The following is a 25,080-nucleotide window of genomic DNA, read 5'->3' on the forward strand; positions in this document are numbered from 1 at the left end:
ATTGTCCAAAGCAATAAATTTTTAAGAACAACCTTTTATAATGCTTGAGAGTAACAAGAAACAGGGAAGTAATTAACTCAGTATTGAACTATTTTAAGTCAGTCTTAAAAAGGAAGTCTCATTTCTCACAGGCTAACACAAAGCTAATTTAATTATTCAAGGATGAAGACATATCCACACATCCATCCTTTGGATTTTTGTATCTACAACTCCATTTTTATTAATAATTCTACCCAAGGTAAATAATAAATTCAAAAAGGATTTTTATCACATTTCACATAATTTCGATTTTAAAGAAACGGCTTAATATGAATTTCATTAATGTAATTCCTGTCCCACTGCTACATATACCTAGCAATAAGATTAAAAGTTAAAAAATAAAAATAAATTCCCTATTCAGAGTAATTTCTTAACCAATATCCTCCTTTACACTCAAAATTATCTAATATCTTTAGATATAACTATGGAATGAATCATGATTAAGGGTAAATAAAAAATCTGCCACAGGTACCATTCAGATGCATTCTCAAGTCCTTTAGGGCAATTATCAAGCTTATGTAACATATTATTCATCTCTAGCCTCTGGCTTCTAGTATATTTAAAATGCAACCATTAAGCCATCTTATAGAAACTATGTTAACAAAAATGAATTATTCAAATGAGTTACCTGGGATGTTGTTCACCATCTTGACACAAACTCTACTCATTCTTTAAAACCTATTCCAAATGCTAACCCTATCCTGCCTCAAACCCAAAACTTACTACTCCTTTCAACTCTAACCACACCTAAGAATTAACAGGTGTGTACATACCTACATTCCTCTTTACACAGTAATCTCCCTAAGGGTAGTGTGTTTATTCACTTTAATGTATCATGCAGAGCACCTTACTAAATACATAACAGGCCACCAATGAGTGCCAGTTAGATGAATAAGTAATAAAAACACTGCCATTAGAATAAAAACTGTCTGCCTATTACAGAGAGTAAAATAGCCTTTTATCTTCCTTCTCAAGATTCCCCTGACTAGCAGCACAAATTAACCAGATTTAACTATTATCAAATTTGAAAGCCTTAACAAAATAGACTGAACACTGATAATTAAAGATGGGGAGAAGATTCATATTAGGTGAAAGTCATATAAAATTAAGTTCTATCTCTGCATGCTACTTCAAAATGATGAATATTCATGACAAAAATTTTAAAATAAACATTAATAAAGGTAATGTTTAGACTAACTATATATAACCAAGAAAAAACGTGAGTCTATACTTCTAGGTAACTTACAATCTAACAGCAGTGATGGGTTAAGACATGAAAAAGTACTTATCATAATGTAATAAAAATTAATTTCTTAATGGGAACATTTGCTATAACAATTTATAGTTTGAAATAAGTACCTCAAAATATAAAGACTCAGAATTTGGGTCGCCTCTGTGAGACTGACTGGGGTTTAACTGCTTATTATCTTGTCTCTTTTGTAAATTCTGTCTTCTTTCTGAGGAAGTACTGTGTCCTCGGCATCTGAATCCAACCTAAATAAACCCCAAAGGAGGGGGAAAACGTATTATTTTTAAGTAAAATGTTTTACTGAAGTATAACATACAGAAACGTACCCAAAAGTATACAACTCAACGAATTTTCATAAAGTATATAATTTATTATAAAAGGTTAAAACTTTGACAAATGAGGTAAATATAATGAAAACACAAAAATGTGATAATTAGTGCATGTTACACCCACCCATACATCAACACTTATAATGGCTTTATTTGTAATACCAAAAGCAAGAAACACCCCAGATGTCCTTCAATGAGAGTCTAAACTCACTGTGGTATATTCACCCTATAAAACAGTAGGTGATCATAAAAACAAACTACTGATGTAACTAACAATCTGTAGGAATCTCCAGAAAACCACATGAGTGAAAAAAGTCAATCCTAAAAAGACTGTATCAGTTGATATATATTATACAACATTCTTGAAATGACACAATCATAAAATGGACAAACAGATTAGTAGATTCACATTAATGGATTCTAGAGTTTAAGGAGAAGCTGGTGAGGAAAAGAAGGGAGTCTGGCTATAAAAGAGTGACATAAGGGATCCCTGTAGTAATGGATCTGTTTTGAATTCTGACTACATTGATGTCAACATTGGGGTTGTGACATTGCACTATAGTTTTGAATGATGTTACCATTGAGAGAAACTAGGCATTACCTTTTTATAAAAAACTATTTTAGATATTTTAATATCTGCAGCTTTCATATTTTTTAATCCTAAGAAATAAGAAAAAGCATCATCTTAAGACAATTAAGTTCCCTCTCTTAAGTACCCAATGCAACTTATACGAAACACCCTTCTTAACCAGGACACTTTAGAGAAGATGTGAAAGTACAGTCTTCTTTACCAGTTACTCAAGAACCCTCATAATAAACAGAACTTGAAGTGGACCTGGACTGCAGGTGCTGGTATACAGGCTTTGGACATGAAATCAAAAATATGCACACAAAGCCCTGGAAGCACCTGCCAATTCTCACGCTAATCAACCGGTCTAAAAAGACTTGCCGATAAGAAACAGAACTTCTACACTCTCTTGGGACGTAGGTTGTATGGCAGAACTATATAAGCTAGAGCACAGTCATACAGTAAATGTAATTCTTCCTTAGAGGATCTATTATGAAAACGGGGCTACTTCCTATAACCTATAAGCACCTGTTAAGAAATGAGATTAATTTTCCAGGGACCCAGCAGATTCTTGGTTTTAAATATTCACTTCATCTTAAAACAGACTCATGAAGATGGATAGAGAGATGGATAGAAAAATATACCATGTGATGAAGCCAATTTTAGAAAAATCTTTGATAGTATCTAGCAATGAATGTTCTCTATAAAATTATTTCAACTTTAATGTCTGTTTAAAGATTTTCATAATACATTATTTTTTAAATTGATTCATGAAAAGAAGCTCACACAAGGATGGCAAAACAAACACAATTTACAATGTCCAGGTACCAAAGAAATGACTTAATTCACATAAATTATTCACACTGAAATGAGTACTAAAAATCAAGCCCCAACATAGGGATGAATAGGAAGCAAGAGAACAACTCTTGAGTAGAAATCTTCATTCCTTTGTACAATCACTATCACAAAAAAAGTAAATGTAAATCTACCTTCCAAACAGCATTACATCAAAATGTTAGCCTTCCTGTAAACCACAGTTAATATATAATGTTGTTATAAACACAAAAACAGTTCTTTTAAAAAATAAATACAACTTAATTCTTGGAGACAAAGTTTGAGGATTAAATTAAAATCCCCAATGAATGGTTCCAACAAAGTTCATGGGGATCAAATATGCAAGTGTTTCAATAACCTCCTGAAATGAACCTTTGTTTTTTAAGTTCTTCTGAAGAGTTTTGTTAACAGAGACTGGGCATACAGAAGAGAACAAAGCAGAAACAACAAATACATATTAAGATTCTTAAATGACTAGCATAAAATTAATATATAAAGGTTTAAGTTTTCTTAAGTTTATGTAACAAAAAGAAAAACACTAAGAAGATATGGGGAATATGTACAAATTTGTTTTCAGAAAACTATACAATACTTCTAAAGAACACAAAAAGGTGACTCAAAAAGAGAATGCCGTATTTTTTTTCTAGAGAGATGCCACATCATAAAGGATGTCCATTCTCCTAAAGTTGATAGATTAATTTAACAACCAAACAACAAAACAGAAAATCCAGAAACAAGACTTCAAAATATATGGAAATTTAATAGGTGATAAAGGTGGCTATCTTAAATAGATGAAGTAATGGATTGGACCTGTCAATTCACAGTGGTGGGAGATTTGGGTAGCCACATGAAAAACACAAAATAGGACCCATTTCTCACAACATCCACTAAGACAAATTCTAAATGGAATAAAGATTTAAATGTAAAAAACACAAGAGCATAAACACATTGGAGGAAATCAGACAAATTTCTTTATAAAAAATCAACTCCTTAATAGTATTTAAAACACACTTGTGCATGGCAATTATTAAGCAAAGTCAAAAATAAAAATGAAAATCTAGTAAAGTATTTGCAACTCATACAACACTTAAGGCTCTTAAAATTTGTTTAAATTTGGTAAGAGCTAGATCAAAATGATTTAAAAATGTACAAAAACAGAGAAAAAGGTCAAAACACAATAAATGGGCAAAGAACGTAAGTTCACAGAAAAGTGCAAATGGTCCTTAAACATATGGAAAGATGCTCAACTACATGAATACACTATTCCTCCTACCTGGCACCAATCCAAAATCTTGAAAACACATGGTTTCTGAGGCTCTTTGGAAATAAGCACTCTCCACATTACTGTTAAGAATGCAAAATGGCACAATCTGGTGATATTTACCAAATAACAGAGATGACTTCACCTTTTCACTCAGCAATACTTATCCAGGAATATATTCTACTGCTCTACACACAGATTTCAAAATAACACTGCAGCATGTCTACAATAGCAACAGTTTATAAACAGTTAAAGTGTCCATCAACAGGACTCTAGAAAATAACAAGGATGCATCAGCATTAGGTGGTGGTGGTGGTGGTTTGGTTGCTAAGTCGTGTCTGACTGTGTGACCCCATGGACTGTAGCCGGCCAGGCTCCTCTGTCCATGAGATTTTCCAGGCAAGAATACTGGAGTGGGTTGCCATTTCCTTCTCCAGGGGATCTTCCCAACCCAGGAATCAAACCCCCCGGGTCGCCTGCATTGCAGGCAGATTCTTTCCCAACTGAGCTACAAAGAAAGCCCCAACAACATTAGGAGTTGATAAAAAAAAAAAGTGCAGAAACCCTCTAAGTAAATAATAAAGCAATATCTCTAACAAAATATCTACTTTGTTAAGAGATGTGAACAGAGCACAGAACAGAATGAATAAAACATGAGATACATACTTATACATTTACTTATAATGACATGAAGAGACTCTGGGCAAATACACAGGTACAAGGAAGAGAACACATGTGGAGACCGGATGCAAATGAGAGTGTCTGTTGTATAACCTTTTTCATATATTTTTTTCAACCTATTCACAAAATAAAACCATTTTTATTTATTCAAAAAATAAAACTTAAATTTTTAGACTCTATCATTTACAATTAAGGCTACAACAGAGTATAGAAAAAAACCTGCTGTTTCAAATGTTAAGACGCTGGTAAAAGTATTAAAAACTCATGTCATTGTTCAGTAGTTAAAACCACTTGGTACAGGTGTATACATCTAATAATAAATGGGAAAAAAGCTCAAACAGAACCTAAAACATAAGAGATCAGCAGGTGACTAAAAGAGTAAATCAGAAAAAAATTAATATATTAAAACATTAAGATTAACTGGTTAACTACTGTGAAAATTGACATCATTATGTTGTACCACGCTTCGAAAGAAAATCTTGGATAAAAAAGTTTTGAAAACGTTACACTGTAAAAAAGTAGCAGAAAATACAAATGAGTATTTACTACATTTCTAAAAGGCTTTTTAAGCCTTAAACAATCAGAGATTGCAAAGGGAAAATATTTTGACTTAAAAGAAAAAAGATTTTGCCTATCAAAAAATCAAACAACTGCACACTTAAGAAAAGTATAACAAAGCCACAGAAGTAGAAAACACATTGTTCAACATCTGGCTTCAGTTCTTTTGGAATGAAGAGATACAAAATAAAATGTTTATGCATTTCCATAATTTTCTGTTTTGTGTTTTTTCACCATTCTCATTAGCTTTGAGGCAGAGATAAAATATTTTTCTGTATCAGTATTATTTACTCTCTAGTGGACTACTGATACCAAAAGTACCAATGCTGAGACTGCAAGCTTGGCAGGTCTAGCAGTTACAATTTCAAGATAAAATTTTAGTACTTGACCAAACATTCCACAGATTTTGTTTATCTAGTCTATATAAACAATTCTTGTTTCAGCTCTTTTGTTTTTGATCAAATAAAGCTAGACTGCTTCACAAGCCTGCCACAAACAACAATGACTCATTTTTGCAGTAACTGTAGGGAAGAGGGCACTATTCTACTTGTTCTCCTGACAGCATAATTAATGCTAGGGAACTTCATTTCAGGGAGGCAAAGGCACAGCCAAGTATTTGGTTTATTCAATCCATTATTAACTTACTTCTATTTCAGTTCATCTAGATCTACTCATACAGTAACTTTAATTCCTATTAACAAGATTTAAGAAATCCAGGAATGCTATCTAAACATTAAAAAAGGAAAAATACTGACCAATCAACGCCTCCCTGATTTCACAGACAACCAATGCAGAAAGATAGTTATTGGAAGCCTGTGGCTGTATGTAACTTGCTCTGCTGTACTTCAGCTAAATCTTGCTCCCCAAACCCAGGGAGCTACCCAGTCTGGCCACATTATAGCATGAGATGGCCATCACTGTGGTACTGCAACAAGCACCAAGCATGGTTTGTGGTGTTTATAGTCAAGTAAAGACATGGACAAGGCTGCAGTCCTGAAGGTCAAAAAAAACAATATTTAAGGCATTAATATGCTTTATGTTTTTTAATATAGATAGGAAAAAGTCACAAAAGATGAAGCAGGGCTGAATTCTTTAAGTTATAAAATATCCAAACACATTTCTTAAATAGAGAAAAGTAGAAAATGGTACAATATATATCCCATCTATTCAACATGTTACCATTTTGTTTCATTATTTAAATAATAGTTTTATTCCCTAAACTACTTCAAAGTTACAGATTACCATGTTAAACACAACATGCATCGACAAAAATTAAGGACATTGCTCTTCAAAGCCACAATTTATATTAATTTATCTCACACCTATTTCTCCAACCTAATCCAAATTACCTGTGAATTATTTCTTTGTTCAGTCTGCCTTCCACCTCTGGAAAATGTCTGATTTTTTTCCATCCAAGGTTTTTTCTGAGTTGCCTGGCAAGTGACATTAGACCAATTTACACCACCTATAATAAATGAGATTTTAAAATATAATTTAATTGTAAAGATGCCAAAACCGAAAGTGCCCCCTAACATCATGTGTTGAAACTCAGTCATTCTAAATGTAACACTGGAAAATTTCCATAAACTTTAAGTGGCATTCCAGTTCTTGGTAATGTTAAGTGTCAACTTGCAGAATACCTCCAGCTGACATTTTCCCAACTTCATCAACAAAACCATACTTTCAAATTAACTTGCATTTCTTTGGAAGACTTCTAATTTTTTTTTGCAGCATCAGCAAGCTTCATGCTTAAAAGCAAAACTGTGACATGGACAGAGAAGAAAACAGAGCAAAAACACTATGCAGAAAATAAGTACCTGCACATATAGATGAGTCCACATGCTAAAAATAGAAACAACAAAAAAAAGACAATTATTTTCTGCTTAAGAGTAAACACCATATACCTTGTAAAACATTTCACAATTCCATCTACTGTGAAGCACGCTTACTATAATCTTAGAAAAAATACTTCTCCATAAGTATTTTTATATTAACAGTAAAACATACAAAACAGTTTTAACCATCGTATTATAGGAACTATTAATGCAAATAGATACTTCAGCTTTAGGCAAAGAGACGAAGAACAGTGACACAGATGACAGATGAGCAGATAAAGTAACGTCACATACACTGATGGAGCCAGAATCGGGATTTCTCAACCCCCCCGCAGCAGGCTGCTGGTTGTTGCTGTGTTTGGGGCTGCAGTAGCCACTGTCACTGTCAATGTCAGCCTCACTAGCTCCCTGCTCACTAGAGGACTCGGCAGTCGGGTGGGAGGCTCTTCTCCTCCTGCCTTTGGCCTTCCAGAGCATTGCGGCAGAGCTCTCGGAGAGAGATTTGTTTGCGATGTCTGATGGGAAATCTGTAAGGCAAGCAAAGTGTGACAACTCCTCTTGAGGAACAAGCTGACCAATTCTTTTAAATTATCATTAAAATTGTAAGAAAAGAACAATATCTAACTTTGTAAACAAAGAAAACAGGTGGAAATTTTTTGAAAAGATCGCCAAAAGATGTTCCTGACAAGTTGCTTTATAACATGCATTTATTATGAAGAGAGTATCTGCATAACTGTGTATTTAATATTATATAATTAAAACAAACCACTATCATCCATTTAAACATCACCAATCCTTTGAAGTCCACTGCATGCTTCCTCCACCACTTTATTCTCTTCCTCCCTCAGAGGCTATTCGGAATTGTGTTTATCACTCCCTCACTTTTTGAAGTAAATTTACTGTTCCAACACATAAATTATGCACCTTTGCAATTCTACCTTTATAAAAATGGAATCACACATCTACATTATTCTGTGACTTGCCTCCCCCTGCCGCTGCTCTCTCCCTCAAATGTTGATTGGTTTTGAGATTCTGATGTATGTGGCTATAATGCATTAAGGTCACTGAAATCTAGGATGCCTGTGTATGAATATACCAGAGTGCCTTTGTCCTTAGTACCACTGATGGGACACTTGGGTTGTTCTGGGGTTTTGCTCTCAACAACAGTACTTCTGTAAACATTCTTATATAGATGTAAGAGTATGTATGTGTGCACATGAAGGTTTCTCTAAGGTAAATATCGACAGGCTTAGGGGTTACATGTAATGTTCAACTTTACTTGGTAATGTTGAATCATTTTCAAAGGTGGTTAAAACAGCTTGCACTCTAAGAGCAGGATATAAATAACCCTATGGTGCACATATTCACCAAATACTAGACACTGTCCTCTAGGCTGTAATTTCTCCCAATTGCTGGGTATAAAAAGATGGCTCATTGCAGATTTTAATTTGCATTTTCCTGATTAATAATGAGGTTGGGAACAGCCATGCATGTTTTCCCCTCTGTGAAATACTTGTTAGTTTTACTTTTGGATTGTTTGATTTCTATTTTTCTACTAAGTTGCCTGTTTCTCATTGCTGCATTTCACAAATTGTAATTACAAGACATTTTAAAACAAGACCTCTTACCAACTCCTCCCAACCCAGCACACCACTAAAATTCCTTTACTACATAATTTTTCCCCACAACCCTTTTCTCACAATCACAGTTTTTCTATATATAACTTTTATACAGAATCAATGTAATTTTTAGTTGTGCTGTTTAAGTATACATATGTTCTTTGTTAATTATAATCTATCAAGGTTCCACATTAGTCCACTGAGTGGATGTCCTGGGCACCTCTTTTGACTTGTTGCCTGTTACTGGGCATTGAGAAGTTTTCAGCAGTTTTTTGTGTGCTGCTGCAGTATACACACCTTTAATCAAACAGTTCCTTTTCTTTCTGGGAGGAGATTCCATTTGGATACACTGTCCTCAGTAGGCCAACTGGGTCAAAACAAAGATTCCTGTAGTTCTGCCAAAGTGTTTCAGCCCCCTGGCAGCACTGCATTCCAGGGGCCCTGAGCGCAAGGTGAGATCATTTTCTTACTGATTCTTATGAATTCTTTATATGTCTTCATACTAATCCTTTGTCAGTTTACATACATGGTAAACTCCTTTCCAAGATTTGTGACTTGTTCCTTCATTCACTGTTTTTTTTCCTTTTGGCTGTGCTGAGTCTTTGCTGCTGCACGTGTGTGCTTTCTCTAGATGTGGCTACTGGGAGCTGCTCTGCAGCTGCAGTGCTCACACTTCACTGCAGCGACTTGTCTTGTTGCAGGGCACAGGCTCCAGGGCGTGCAGGCTTCAGGAGCTGTGGCTCGTGGCCTCAGCGGTTGCATTTCTAGGCTCTAGAGCACAAGCTCAAAAGTTGTGGCACAGGCTTAGTTGCTCTGTGCCATGTGGGATGTTCCTGGACAAGGGATTGAACTTGAGTTTCCTACATTGGCAGGCAGATTCTTTACCACTGAACCACCAGGGAAGCCCCTTCATTCACTCTTGATAAATAGAAATTCTTAATTTTATAAATAGTTTTATCCATGTAAACATAAAGATATCTGCCTATATTTTCTTCTACATGTGGCTTTCTCATTTAAGTCCTTAATCCATCTGGAACAGATTTGCATGATATAAAAATTAATCAATCAATTAAATAATTAATTAAAAACATAAGATTTGCATGATGTATATGTTAAGGGTCTGTAATGCTATCTCTGATATTTTCCTTGTATATGTTTTCACGTACATGGGTCTGTTTCTGGGACTCTGTTCTGTTCAATTTTTGTATACTGTATTTTATATATTTTTATATAACCCTATAAAAAATAAATGGCTTAGTAGGCCTTGCTATTTAGAAGAAAAAATTCTTCTTTTAATACTTTTAAAAATGCTTTTAATTAAAAAACAATTTTTAAAAAAATTTTTATTTTTTTCGCCATATCACATGGCATGTGAGATCTTAATTCCCCAACCAGGGACTGAACCCATGCTCCCCAAAGCGGATGCAGAGTTCTAGCCACTGACTCACCAGGAAATTCCCAAGAGGAAACGTTCTTTTCCAGGGAAGTCGTGGCTCTTTTCAGATCAGTGCTCTTTTATTTTAGAAATTAGTTTGTCAAGTTCTCAAAAAATCCCCATTGGAATTTTGATCAGAAATGCACTGAATTTGTAGATTACCAAAGGGAAAAATGCCATTTGCAACATCAAATCATCCTGAATGAGCAAGCGATTTAGGTTTTTTAAAATGTCCTATAATAAAGTTAGTTTTCAGTATAAATGTCTTATACTTTGTCAGGTTTATCCCAGAAACTGTATTTTTGTTGCTATTGTAAATGATATATTTTCTTAAATTCTGATTGTTGGTAACACACTATAATTAACTTCTGTGTGTTATCTTATACCTAGCCATCTTACTAAACTCTTTTAAATAATACAAGCTTGTGTTCAAGAGTAAAAATGTATTACAAATTCCTTAAACCATAATTTGCATTCTACCTATAACTGACATCAATTCATCCTGATAAACTGAGAACAACCTGAAGAATAAGAATACTGATAGAAGGTATAATCTTCTACTCAAATTATATCTTCATCTTTCTACTTTCTAATTCTTGAGATTCAGCAGGTTGTCTTTGTGGTCACTTAATGAGCAAACCAAAGACGTTAGAACAAATTTTTAAAGTAGTTCTAGGGTTCAAAGCATGTAGAAATGGGTCACTGTGTCTAGGAATAACCAAAACATACAGAACTTTGTCACATACTACCTTATGGCTCTTTATCATAAACCATTCCAAGCATCTGTCAGTCCATTAATCTTATCACTTTATGCCCTACAAACCATACAATGATTGTACTACCAGCAAGCTATTTTTTAACTGATTCCCAGATTCTTTCTTACTTCTAATGAACCTAAGGAATTGTCAAAGGATAACTGAACGGATGTCCAACATAAAAGGTAGAGTACAAATGAAAGAAAGTATGTACCATCTAATTCATTTCAAGACAGACAGCATTTTTGTAAAAACTGTAAAGGGTAAAAAGCAAACATGCCTTTGAATAGATCTAGTCCTGGATCATTAGTAAGGATTTTTAAATGACAATGAGTGAGAGAAGACAGCTATCTACTCTATAGCTATTAAGCTAAATATCAGGGCTACAAAATGAAATTTCACATATAACTGGAAAACAGTGAGAATTTTAAACTACTTATTAATTCTTACCTATTGTCAGGATAAAGCTTTTTACTTTAATGTTTACACAGTCCTCTAAAAAGTTTTAACAAAATGATATACAACTAGCCCAAAATTCTTACTTGTTTGAGGATACATGTTACTGCTAATAGGTCTGGTTCAGATCTTATGCTACAATAAGGTGCACGAAACTTGTTAAGTTCTTCTATAAAGATATTTATAGACTGTTTTAAAAGTAATTTTAATCTAGTTATTAAAAAACATATGAAAAATAAAAATAAAATATGTACAATTCTAACTTCTACCAAAATGAGTCCCTCAAATTTCTACAATGTCTTCAAAATTCCATCTCTGATTTCTGAACTGCTTCACTACTAAAAGGAGATAAGGAAACCTCAAATTCTGCTCAAAACTACATAAGCCAGCACCCAAGTTGAAAGAACTTTAAGAACATGGGACTGTTTTATCTTTCCTAAAGAATTTCACAAAGTAGCAGGATAAACAGAAGACTGAAAGTCCAAAATCCTAAAAAGTGGTAGAATCTACAATTACAAAGTCAATGCATAACAATAAATAAAAATCAATGTATACAGACATAGAGAACAAACTTGAGGTTGCTGAAGTGTGTGCGTGGGAGGGGGTGCTGGGGGAGGGGTGAATTGGGAGTTTGGGATTAGCAGATGCAAACTGTTATATACAGAATGGATAAACGAGGCCCTACTGTAGAGGACAGAATACTATAGTCAATATCCTATGAGAAACCATAATGAAAAAGAATGTACTGTCTATGTATGTATAAATGAAATCACTGCTGTACAGCAGACATTAACACAATACTGTAAATCAACTATAAATTTCAATAAAATAAAAAATATTTTAAAATCTATGATGTATGTACATAAGAAAAATCTTGCCTTACCAGTTTGCTGTGAAGCATCTACCAGTAGCACGATTTTTGATCGATTATCGGGACCTACTGCACTTGTCTCTTTCTGAATAGCTACATTTTTCACCAGTGGTCTTTTGCTTTTTATGTGCTGTTGTATAAGCTGTTGCTGATTGAAGTAAAAAAAAAAATAATTAAAATCTTATTCAATGTACTAATAAACATTATAAAATATATCAATACATCCTTTAAAAATATACTTAAATGTAGGCTACAAATGAGTGACTCTCAATCCATGAGGAAACAGGGTTACTGTGTTAGAATTTCATTAAATTATCTACAGCCAATCATAGTAGGCTATATAATGTATTATATACACATTTATATACTACTTTTCAAATAAACTATTATAATTAATGAGATATATTCATTTTAATTGTCATTTGCATTTTAAATTTTCTTAATAATAAATAAGAGTATAATCACATCAAATAAGGGTTTTAAATTTTTATTTAAAAAGGCAATATCAGTAAAAAGGGTGGTAACTTATCCAAAAGCTCAATTTTAGTTTCGTGAGAGCAATGAAGTACAAAAGAAATTTCTGCTTTAGAGTTAAAAAGAAAATATTAAAAAGCTGATCCTTTCCTTCATTTTTTAAAAATATGAGTATCCATCACTTAATAGCAATTTATACAAAAGAACTCCAAATTTAACTTCTTAGATAACTCCTTAAAATGCTGGAAATGCACTCTGAGAAATCATGTTATTCAATACTTGAAAGTTATATACTACTGTCTACTTCCAATACTTATTTCTTTTCATTCTCAGATATCCCCAAAGGATTTCCCTTGACCCAGAAAGTTTCCATGGACAAAAACTAATAAGCTTTTCAAAGCAACTTCTGCAGCTTGTTTGTATTTTAACCTGAAAAAAGTATGCCAGAAGACAGCATAGACTTTTCACCGAAGAGGCTGGGCTAATGCAATCTAGGAAAGCATGAACTCCTTGACAATAACAGACGTAAAGGCATCTAATCACGCTGCTTTCCATTAGCTCCAAAGTGCCAAGAAGAAATCTGGTTTTTCTTATTTGCTTTGACACTATGGCTTCAATAGAAAAGTAATCTTTTAGTTAAGAAACAGACACCTAGAATTAACCTTAATTCTCCTGCGATTTCAAGGCCTTTGTGTCTTTTTTTTTTTAACGTAGTCAAAAGGCTGGTGTTGACAAAAAGTCATTTCGCACACTTATCTTTAATTTTCTTTAGCCCTAGGAGACCCTGTGTTCATATAATAGAGTAAAGCATTCTCTGAAGAACAAAGTGCTGTTTCTACTAAAAATTGACAGAATAGAAAACAATGAAGTTGAAGAGACTTAATGCATCACAATATTCTTTTCCATAATATCTCCTGCTTATTTCTGAAGACAAATATCTAGATGTACATTAGCCACTTAACACTGCTAGGAAAGGAGCCAAACTAATCCCTTACTAAAACTGTGTCACTATGCAATTTTTATCACTAAATTAAAATAATTTGGAAATATTTGTACATTATGCTTATGTAAACTCTCTCACTTGAAAGTGACTGTAAATCATATCACCATTTAAAGAATGAGGAACAAAAGTAATGGAAAAAGTTATTTTAAAAATGCTACATCCTTAATTGTTTTTTAAAAAGTAAACCTCAGTAGTAAAGGCTAATCAATACAAGTAGCAATTACTTACACTAACAACAGAAATATCAAACACAAAAGCCAATCAAATTTGGTCACTTACTTTTGGTACCACTGGTCCTCTATTACTATTTCTGTTTCGATGGCCAGACAATGGGAAGACCTGTCCAAGGTGATTTGGACGCTCAGTGCATTCTGTGGTTATAGTATTGACAGTATTTGCAGCCTGAAAAGTGTTGGAGTAAGGTGCAGGGAAAGGATGATAGAAACCCATGACTTGTGCACATGGTGCTGGCATCAGCTGATAATATGTATACTCTGTAGAAACAGGTGGCTGAGCAGATATAATGGGGTAAGCAAGGTATGGTCCAGCAGGGTTTGGATTAGGCTGTTGCCATCGTATATCATTGTTATATAATGGAAACTGTCTGTAAAACCAAATCAGAAAAGAACAAATCTATTGACATGCGTGTCAGAAAATAATACAAATTTTCAACTTATTTTGATAAAAGAAAATAACAGTATAAAATGTGCTAAGTTGCTTCTGTTTTATCTGACTCTCTGTGACCCTATGGACCACAGCCTGTCAGGCTCCTCTGTCCATGGGATTCTCCAGGCAAGAATACTGGAGTGGGTTGCCATGCCCTCCTCCAGGGGATCTTCCCAACTCAGTGATCGAACCTGCAACTCTGAAGTCTCCTGCATTGGCAGGCAGGTTCTTTACCACTAGCACCAACTATAGCCTCATAATAATTCTGAAAAAGAGATCATTTTTTATCAATTCCCTTGCTATAATTAGTTTTTACGTATGTGTAATAACAATTTTAATTGACAGTATAAAGGAATTTGGGCTTCCCTGATGGCTCAGTGGTAAAGAATCTGCCTGCAATGTAGGAGATCCAAGAGCTGTGGGTTTGATCTCTGGGTCAGGAAGATCTCGTGGAGTAGGAAATGGCAACCCACTCCAGTAGTCTTGCCTGAAAGTCTCATGGACAGAGGAGCCTGGTGGGCTACAGTCCAAAGGATCACAAAGAGTCAGACACGACTGAGTGCGTACACACACACACACACACACACAAAGAAATTTAACCTGACAGTTTACTGGATTTCAAAATTTTAAATGTACAGAGTATTCTTATTTGTAGCTCTCTCCCTCAGCCTCACAATATTTCTGCCTAAAAGTTAAACACCTATCTGCTGAATCTGCCAGCAATGGCAGTCCAAAGTTTCCATTCAATGGCAGCAACTAACTGTAACAGCCTTCTGCAAAACGCAGGGTAAGGTGATCATTGTATAAGGTGGTCTTTACAGTAGGTGACTTGATTATTCCACCTCCATTCTTTAGTTCAGGCCTAGGGCCTCCTACTCCTTTCCCATATTCCCTTAACCACTTGGCCAAGTCCAGCTCTCTCCCTGGCTCCCCTTCTTGACAATGGAAGCAAGCACCAGAGGTCCAAGAGGAAGAAAAGAAAAAGGCAACCTTGTTCAGTGCCATCTCATCTCCAGCATTAGAGTTCTTCTAGTGTGATGCCTTCCTATAAAGCACCAGTCCTTCCCATCTCATCAGTCCTCCTTGCAGACAGTTGCCGCTGATGACTGAGAGGTCAGAGGGAGCCGGACTACAGAGCTTTTCCTTACTATTCCGTGACAAAGCACAAGGGAAAAATGTCCCCTGCCATGATTCTAAAAATATTTTCAATAATCTGATGGCTGGCCTACTCATGAATTCTCAAAAATTATTTGGTAAGATAAGAAAAGGTAGACTTATTATACTGTACACTTGGCCACATTGTCAAATACTGCAACAGTATTTTTAGTTTATAAAGTACTTCAAGCATAGTCCAATATAGGTCAAAGATTTTTTATGTAATACTACCCTGACTCAATTGAGCAGAATCCTTTAGCTTTTACTGTGTCTAATGCCCCAAACTATTAAAGAGTTCTAGAGTATTAACTTGAATATTTAATACCTGACAGAGTAATTTACTGACATATATCCAGAATTTCTCAAAGAATGTGCCTGAACACACTAGTGTGACACAATGGTTAAACATGTGTAGAAATATTGACTTGCCTTAGCCCTCAGGGGTGGTTGGGCAAAGGCTAGAGTCCAGCTACCTCATCCACTTATCCTACAGTGCTAGAGAAGTACAATTTTAATGTGTGATATAATATGAAACATGCTGAAAGTACTTTCATACAGCAATAAAATGAACTACACCAATGAAGTGCTAATCATTCAGTCTAAGCAGGGTTAGAAAGGCTATCATGACTATCACAAGACACACCCTAACCACTAGGTCACACAGTATCCAGGCTGTAAGCATTTTGCTAAATCCCTCTGTGACTATAGCACAGAAACTAAATTTAAACTACAATCAGAGTCTAGAGATATAATAAGCTAACCGGCCACAAAAGCTTCAAAGTTAAGGGCCATCCCTTGATATATTCTTCTTAGAACAGACTGTCTTGGCAATTAGGATTATATGCTGCTGCTGCTAAGTCGCCTCAGTCGTGTCCGACTCTGTGCGACCCCAGAGACGGCAGTCCCCACCAGGTTCCCCCATCCCTGGGATTCTCCAGGCAAGAACACTGGAGTGGGTTGCCATCTCCCTCTCCAATGCATGAAAGTGAAAAGGGAAAGTGAAGTCGCTCAGCCGTGTCCAACTCTTCACAACCCCATGGACTGCAGCCTACCAGGCTCCTCCATCCATGGGATCTTCCAGGCAAGAATACTGGAGTGGGATGCCATTGCCTTCTCTGTAGGATTATATGCCTATCCTCAAAAAAAGGGTTTCTGTTCACCTCTTTCTGAATAATCCCTTCCTCCTGTTGAGTCAGTTTATTTCAAAAAAATTTCAATAACTGATTATAGGAGATACAAAGAATTCCATTTTCTCTCAGAAAGAATGAGAAAATAATAATAATCCATGCCAACAATTTTTAAGTTTCTACATCATTTGGTTTCACTTACTCCTCTGAGAAAGTAGAGAAATAGTTAATACTTAAAAGTTACAAAAGGAAAAAAATTAAGACGTGTGCTTTGCAAACAAACTTCTACACTTCCCTACCCCTTTCTTCCTCCCCCACCAAAAGAAAATAATAATAAACAAATTACCTATTGGACTGGTTTTCTTGCACGAATGGATAACAGGTAATCAGGTAGCTGGGAATTGGAGTTGGTTCTACACCAGAAACATTTCCATTATCATTTGGGAGTACCATAGGGATCATAAATGTATCAGGATTCTTCTTCTGGGGAATAAATGGTTCTACCTCAGCTGACAGCTTGACATTCTTCAAAGAGAAAGTGAAACACATTACTAACAAACAAGCAAAAACTTAAGTAATACAAATTTACAACAATAAAACAATAAAAGAGACAGTCTTCTCAGTATTCACAAAACATTCAAAGGAAGAGCAAGGTCAAATTTAAAAAATTTAATCTGATTATGTTATTTAGACAAAGCCATCAATTGGATGAAAAAATTTATCAAAGGTTACTACATTTCAATGAAGTCATTTCTTACATAACCAAAGCTGTTAAAACAATCAACAGTACAAGGAAGTCATACCTCGGAGTCCAAAAATAAAGCCGGTAGTAAAAAAACAAAACAAAATAAAACACAAACTCGCTCTTCAGACAAAACATTGTGTTTTAAGTTAATTTTGTTAGTGGAAAAAAAAATCACTGAACAGAGTTCTGAAGGATAACTACTCTATATTCGTTTGAATAGCCTAAAAAAGTTTATTTCTGTCCACTGCAGGAAGTTAGATTAGTATGGTTAAATTAAAAGGAAGGATAACGTCTACAATAAATGAAAAAAACAACTTAGCACAAGGGAGAAAAACTTTTGCTTCACAGTTAAATTGAGAAAAAAGTGAGCACTTCAGCTTTTCAGCAAACAAACCGAGGAAATAAGGTAATCCAGAATTCGTGCTTTTTAGTTTGTTTTTATCTTTTCTTATAAATCTCGTCTTATAAATAGAGGTTTAACAGACATAGTAAACTACAATACTAAGGATGCACAAATTGGGGACAGACTATAAAGAAAAGTAAAGAGCCATGAACGCCAGGATAGGAATTACTCTCAGGAAAGAGGAAGCTGTGATTGGGAAGAGGCACCTGGGAGAGCTTCTGAGGCACCCAACAAAATCCTATATCCTAACATGGGTGACACAAGGTCTTCATCCAATAACATTTAGCTGTACACTGATTTTGTGCATTTTTCTTTCTGCTTTTGCTATATTTAACCAAAATTTTTAAAATTTTAGTATAAAATAATCTATAGGCACATTCTGTAAAAGAAGAATGTTAAAAAGCCACAAACATCTCAAGGTGACTGGAGGAGGGGAACCCACAAACAGTATTAAAAGATAAACACTTTGCGAAACCAGTGTGTGGAATGCAATCCAACATTTCAACAACTCAAATCAACTACGTGAAAGCAACAGACCTAACCAGAACTTTTTTCCCCACTGGGATGGCATTTATTAGAAGCTCCCATCAAGGCATATTTCTCTGAGTAAATTTCATGCACGTTTCTCACAAAAGTAATCAGTAGAAAATCCAAAAAAATCTAAAGAAAAGACTTGACATGCTAAATATACGTGCTGAATATACAGCCTTTTTCGAAACTGTTCAAAAAGAGTTCACTGTGAACATTCCAAAACACATGTCTAGGGGAAGAAATCTGAACTATACAGCAGTATCAATATCCTTCCTCCCCACCTGATGTAACTTTGATGTTTACTTTTGTACTCCTGACCAAACCTGAAGTAGGTAAGATAATTGTACTCATAAATAATGTGTGACTTGGTTTCTTGAATTCCAACATAGTAGGCAAAAACAAATGTTAATAGTATAGGTCAGTGATTTTCACTATGATAGTTATTAGGACTCAAAACTTATTGAGGTATAAAATATCAACCTTTGAACATATGAGAATCCTGAACAGCTTTATAAATCTGGGCTAGAAGACGTTTGGATTTTTTTTTCTAATTCAAGGTACATGGTTATATTAAATTCTCAGTCCCATATGAAAAAAAAAAAAACTAAGAATACTAATATAAAGAAATAAGGCAATTTAAAAATAACTTTTCCTGATACCCTCAAATAATACCAACTCATAAATTACTCTGGTAACAACAAATTCATATCCTTGCTCTTTCCCGGCAGTGCAGTGTTTAGGACCCCACTTCCGCTGCAGCAGGCAAGGGTTCAATCCTCGGTGAGGAAACAAACACCCCACAAGCCACACAGACTAGCCCAATACAAAAAAAAAGCTGCAACAAGTCTTTTATGCCTAGTCTTATCTATTCTTTATATATTTGTGAATTTAGGCAACCACTATTCAACAAGTGTCATGCATTAATTCATAACTAATATCTGCACATATACACAGTGTATGTCCCCAAAATTAAAGTCTGTATTGGCTTCTGTTCTAAGCGCAATTCTAGATATTGGCATTCAACAATAAAACTCACTAACACTGAAATGATCCTTTGTTTTTACCAAAAAAGAGAAGCTGCTGTAGTTAACAGCTGCACAAACAGAAGATGTCACTAGTAGGAACAGACTGGCAAACTTTCTCCTATAGTTACAACTCCCTATGGTTTTAAACGTCGTTTGTCGTGACTTTGGGGCCTTCAGCATCATACATCAAAATGCAGCCTCAGCTGTCCTCAGGCCTGAAAAGTAATGTTCATATGGCAAACTATTTTTTAAAATTTCACATAATAAAGGTCACACAGATAATATGTTAAGCAAGCAACAGATTTTGGCAGTTATTTCAATTATATTAATATAGAAATTAAAGGAAAAAATGTCTTACATAGTAGACAACAAAATGTTATGAAAAAATTAACTAGTTACTTCATCCAGTGATACTTCTCAGTTTGTATTTCTGTTTAGTCTACTTATGCCATGATCGTTAAGAAATCAGAAATTTTATAGCAAATTTTTGTCTCCTTAAAATAAAAATATGGAAGAAGTCTAAACAGAACAAAATCTACTCCTGTTCTATTTGCTTAAAAAAAAAAAAAAAGGAACTGTACGGTAAAATTACCTTTATCTTTCAGAAATTACTTCAGAATTTTCCAAGTTAATGAAAAATCATAATCCCAGAAACCTGTATTTGAACAAGAAACTATAGAAACCTTATTTAAGAAGTTTATTAAACAAATGCATTCAGATCACTGAGAGCCTGTATAACTTAACAAATACACACTGAGCTCGTGTACTGAAGATAGCACCGCGCTAGTATGAAGCACACATCAACAGAAAATGCATACTCAATTCCTCTGAGATAGAACTTTCAGAAGAGTACAAATAATTTCCCCAGATGAAGCAATAGAAAAATGACACCCACTTAACATCAAAACTGAAGTAGAACATAATAAAGCATGCTCCCACAGTGAAATGTCAGTACGTACTACACACCTACAGAAAAAATAAGACTATGGAAACCCTCCACGTTCTTGCTATATTAAGGTAAGTAGGATATATCAAACACTAAGATGTTTTATATATCACGACCAAAGATAAAATAAATGTCTTCTGAAGGAAAAAGTGCTTAAGAGATAGATACCTGCTGGCTTTATTGTTTTCTGGTTGGAACGTCTTTTACTGAAAGTAAGCCACTTGCCAAAATAAATCAGTAGTTATACATATCAAGTTTTGCAAGACTTTAGAAAATACTGAAGAGAAAAATCAAAGCATTTAACTTAGACTCAGCCTACTTGCTTTCCTATTCATACATTTTCGCTCTTTTCTTAAAATGGACCACATTCAATCTTGTTAAACTCTGATGGTACTTTTTTAAAACCTAACTTTCTATATTTAATACTAGTGTTTGGAATATCTATTTATTTTCTCTCTTTCTTTGAGGAGTTCTCCCCCCACCCCCACTTCTTTCCTTGGATGCTTAACTTCTAACTTCCTTTTAAAATGCTGAACAGCGAAAACATTTATGACTATGCCTTTGCCTCAGAGTATAGCTTCAGCCACATCCCATACATTTTAATATGCAGTATTTTATTATGTTTAAAAAAATTTTTAATTGCACTTTTAAATTCCCCTTTGACTTAAAAGCTTAGGGGGAAAAATGCCTTTTTAATTTCCAAATGATATTTTCACTAAATCAGCACTATTTACTTTCTTTTTGATCACAAAAGCATTTTTAAAATGTTAAGGCAATAGCTTACTTAGATTTATAAATGCTAACTCTAAGTATTACTGAATAATAAACATTTTAGAGTAACTTATTTAGAATACATTTAGTTTGCAGTGCTGACTCTGTTTGACATTTATAATTATTTAAAGAAAAAATTATAACTCAGATATTATACCTTTATTGGTAAACAGCTCTTTGCATGAAACCATGTACACTTATCACACATCTGGTTTTCTAAGAATTAAAGCCATTAGTGATCAATAATTTTGCAAATTACTTTAGAAGAACTTATCTAACATTAATGTACTAAAAACTAAGCCAGAGTTTAAATTATTTGATAATACAAAAGAGACTGTCAACCTCAAGTGTTCTGTCACTTCTAAAGTTTATTTAAAAAAAAAAATCCCAAAACACTGTCCTAAATGTCCTAAAAATAGAAATACAAAAACTTTATAAACAAACTCCATTATTTAGTCTTCACATCCCTTTATATCAGGTTTTTTTTTTCCCCCTTTAAGGACAGGGAAAAAAAAAAACACCTAAGATCCGGTACAACTAAATAAACAAAACAGATTTTTTTTAAAAATGCACTATACTAAGCAGCATCATTTCTCAGAACTACCTCTGGCAATTAAAATAAGCTACTCATTTTGATTTAAAACAGTCTTGCTAAAAAGAGGTTACTCCTGAGATTCTCTAATGGTTATAACATTTTTTTCAAATAGTCATTACTACAATTAAGATTACTAGCTAGCATGTATTCCCAGTCCTTTTATACAAAGATTTTATATATATATGTATATATATGTATATGTATATATTTATATGTATGTGTGTATATATATATAAACAAGAAGTAATTCCAAGAACTACAACATGAATGTCTTCAAGCAAAACCTGCTTAGATATTTTTAAGTTACACTTGTGCAATACTCCAAGGATTTAAGACAAAATGCAGAAAGTCTGTATTAGTACTAGTCTTTAAAAATCAAACTTCTATGAATAGTCAACCATTATAATATTATAAGTTTTAACGCTACAGACATTCCCAGAAATTCTGAATATAAACCAACACTGGTTTAAAATAAATGTTTTGAGAGAAAAATGGAAATTCAGCACATGTGGCATCTGTTTATAATGGCTTTTACTTATTAAAGTCATTTAGTAAAAACATAAAAGTACATTCCAAATAACTTGGAAAAGCCATTACATTACTCAGAGGTATAGTGAAAGCAATCAAGAACTCCACACAGTGGACAGATCTCAATTCCAGCCCCTAATCTATCATTATGTTAATAGTTCTGTGCCTTTTTTCAATGATGAATATAAGAATATAATGAAAATAATGGAGTTTTGCCATCAGAAAAGTGCTAATTTAAAATGAAGGAGACTCCTTCCAGGTCATCCATGGAATTAACTGCCTACAACATGAACTAGGCAAAGTAGAATCACTTCTAGGGATCTCAGCTTCCTGAGAGTATATGTGTGGGGGAAAGAGAAATTGATTCAAATTATTCTCTCATAATCCCCTAGGATTAGGCTAAGGGAAGAGGTAGGAGGTACTGGAGAGGAAAAAAAGAAAAATTCTTCAGTGGAAAACCTACATTTATGTTTTTTTCTGAAGCTTAAATTTCTACAAAATTTTAATAGGTTGTGGACTCTGGAAAGAAACGGAATGAAAGACAAAGAGGCTCTCTAAAGAATTTGCTCATAGCACTTGCTGTCAAGATAATTACATACAAATATCTATGCTAAAAGTTACCATCTAAATAGTTAATTACATTTCCTCTAGGATGAAAGGAACCATAAGTATATACACGGAAGCATATACATGGAACCATAAGTATATACCTGACAGCATTACTAGTTACAGTTCTGTCAGCCTAGTGCAGGAACAAAATGTTTAACCCTTTCATTAGTGACACCCGTACTGGAAAATCATTCAAGAAAATTCCTTATTCACTTCTCAGGCTTTGAAATTTCAGGCGTTTTTTGATAGGTACCTTGAAAAATTATTTTTCATTAAACTGGATATAGGGGGGCATATAAAATACCTTGGGTCACAGGAAAGCCTGCATTGTCAAGGGACCCCCATCAGTTTTGCTTTGGTAAATACACAGAATGTTTCATAAAACTCGCTTGTGTTTTCAGTCACATTCACACAAGCTTTTTTTAAATAAAGATTTTTATACAAAGGAAAAAAAAAAGAGAAAAAAAAACAGAAAAAAAAAAAAAAAAAAAAAACCAAATATCCACAACCAGGAAGCTGCTGTCTGCTGAAAGAGACCAATTTCAAAATCTGAACTCCCTCTGACTAGCTACATATATACACATAAATACACCAGCTACATATATACAAATGAAAGAATTTGGGAAATCTTGTCTCATGATTCAGGTGTTAATTATCCATTTGTAAAGTAATCAGGCTAACCTCTAATCTCTCTTTTTCCTTCATCTATTTGCCGAGTTCATTACTGGGCAAGGCCTTCAACTGAACAGGGGGAATGGACAGTGAGTAAACTTCGATTTCATCAAATTAAATCCCTTCATACAGATCTCAGAATGGAAAATACTGAAACTTTTTGGAGGGAAGAAAACTATTATTTTAGATTTTTTTCCTTTTTTTAAAACAATGTCACCACCCCAGCCTCCCGGCACCTACTAGCTTGGATAATCAATAATTTGATGCAACTGAAACACTAATGGGACTTCGTGAATACGAAAACGGGCTCGGAAATGAACTCGTCCTTAGGGTCCTACACCTTTGAAATACAAAATCGATGTTTTAAAAACACTATTTTTTTTTTTTTGCAAAATAACTGGCTAGAAGGGCAAAGGGAAACCGCAGTATTTCATATCTAAAAAGGAATACCTCCATAAAACCAATGCAAAAACAATGCTTCGCTCAAGGGAACGTAGATCTTAAAAAGCCCATAATCCTTCCTTCATCTGTAGTTATCACAATCCCTGACAGTTTTTCTAAGTGAGAAGCCTTTCCACCTTGAAAACACATTCCAGAACTGAAGGGAAGGGGGAGGGGGGTTAGAATTTGGTAAAGTTATAAACCCTGTCTCGGGAAAGAACGGACAACTTGGGAATCTTCTGGCTCCTTTCACCAAACAAGTCAGGGGGGCCAAAAGCAAATCCCCAGCCCGGGGTAATCGGGGCTGGAAAAGCCCCCAAGCTCGAGACAGCATCTGAAACAATGCAGGAGACGGGCGCCGCCAGGATCCCGGGGAAAGGAGGTCTGCGCCAGCAGGAACCCGAGGGCTCCGGCCGTCCGGGCCCACGCTCGGAGACCAGGGCCCGCCCGGGAGGAAGCCGCGACCCCCAGCTCCCAGCACGACCGGCCTGGCTCAAGCTCGCGTACCTGGTCTGCGGGGGCTCGGTCCATGGCGCCTGCAGCCGCAACGGGCCCGCGTTAGTCGGTGTGCAGAGTGCCTCGGGCCGCTTTCTCCATGGCCCCCCGCTCGGGTCGAGACCGGGCTCCGGACCTCCGCCCCTATCTAGCTGGCCGCGACGCAGAGTCCGGCTACGCCACTGGCCGAGGAGGCGGCCCCAGCTCCGAGGAGGAGGCAGCGGCAGCCTCGGGGAGGGATCATCTGGGACGGAAGCCGAACAGGGCCTAAATGAGCTAGAGGCGTATTCGGAAATGGCGGAGCGCGGAAGGGAAAGAAGGGGGCGGAGGTCCACAGGAGCGGTGGGCGGAGTGATCGCAGGCGGCCTGAGCTGGCGGAAACCCAACGCAAGCTGGCCGTTCTG

At 35.3% G+C, this 25,080-nt stretch overlaps 1 protein-coding gene across 1 annotated transcript in view; it reads right to left on the minus strand.

Moving 5' to 3' along the window:
- Nucleotides 1-24,810, minus strand: part of SECISBP2L (SECIS binding protein 2 like) — a 49,528-nt gene extending 24,718 nt beyond the window's left edge. The window contains exons 1-7 of the mRNA XM_068965891.1: nt 24,689-24,810; nt 17,262-17,440; nt 14,247-14,571; nt 12,503-12,638; nt 7,649-7,881; nt 7,337-7,361; nt 6,869-6,984 (exon numbers count right to left, since the gene is read on the minus strand). Coding sequence (XP_068821992.1) covers nt 6,869-6,984; nt 7,337-7,361; nt 7,649-7,881; nt 12,503-12,638; nt 14,247-14,571; nt 17,262-17,440; nt 24,689-24,712 — 1,038 coding nt within the window. The 5' untranslated portion in view covers nt 24,713-24,810. The remainder of the gene's footprint in view (nt 1-6,868; nt 6,985-7,336; nt 7,362-7,648; nt 7,882-12,502; nt 12,639-14,246; nt 14,572-17,261; nt 17,441-24,688) is intronic.
- Nucleotides 24,811-25,080: the final 270 nt, after the last annotated feature.

This window comes from Capricornis sumatraensis, chromosome 2, assembly GCF_032405125.1.
Source record: "Capricornis sumatraensis isolate serow.1 chromosome 2, serow.2, whole genome shotgun sequence".
Classification (NCBI taxonomy): domain Eukaryota; kingdom Metazoa; phylum Chordata; class Mammalia; order Artiodactyla; family Bovidae; genus Capricornis; species Capricornis sumatraensis.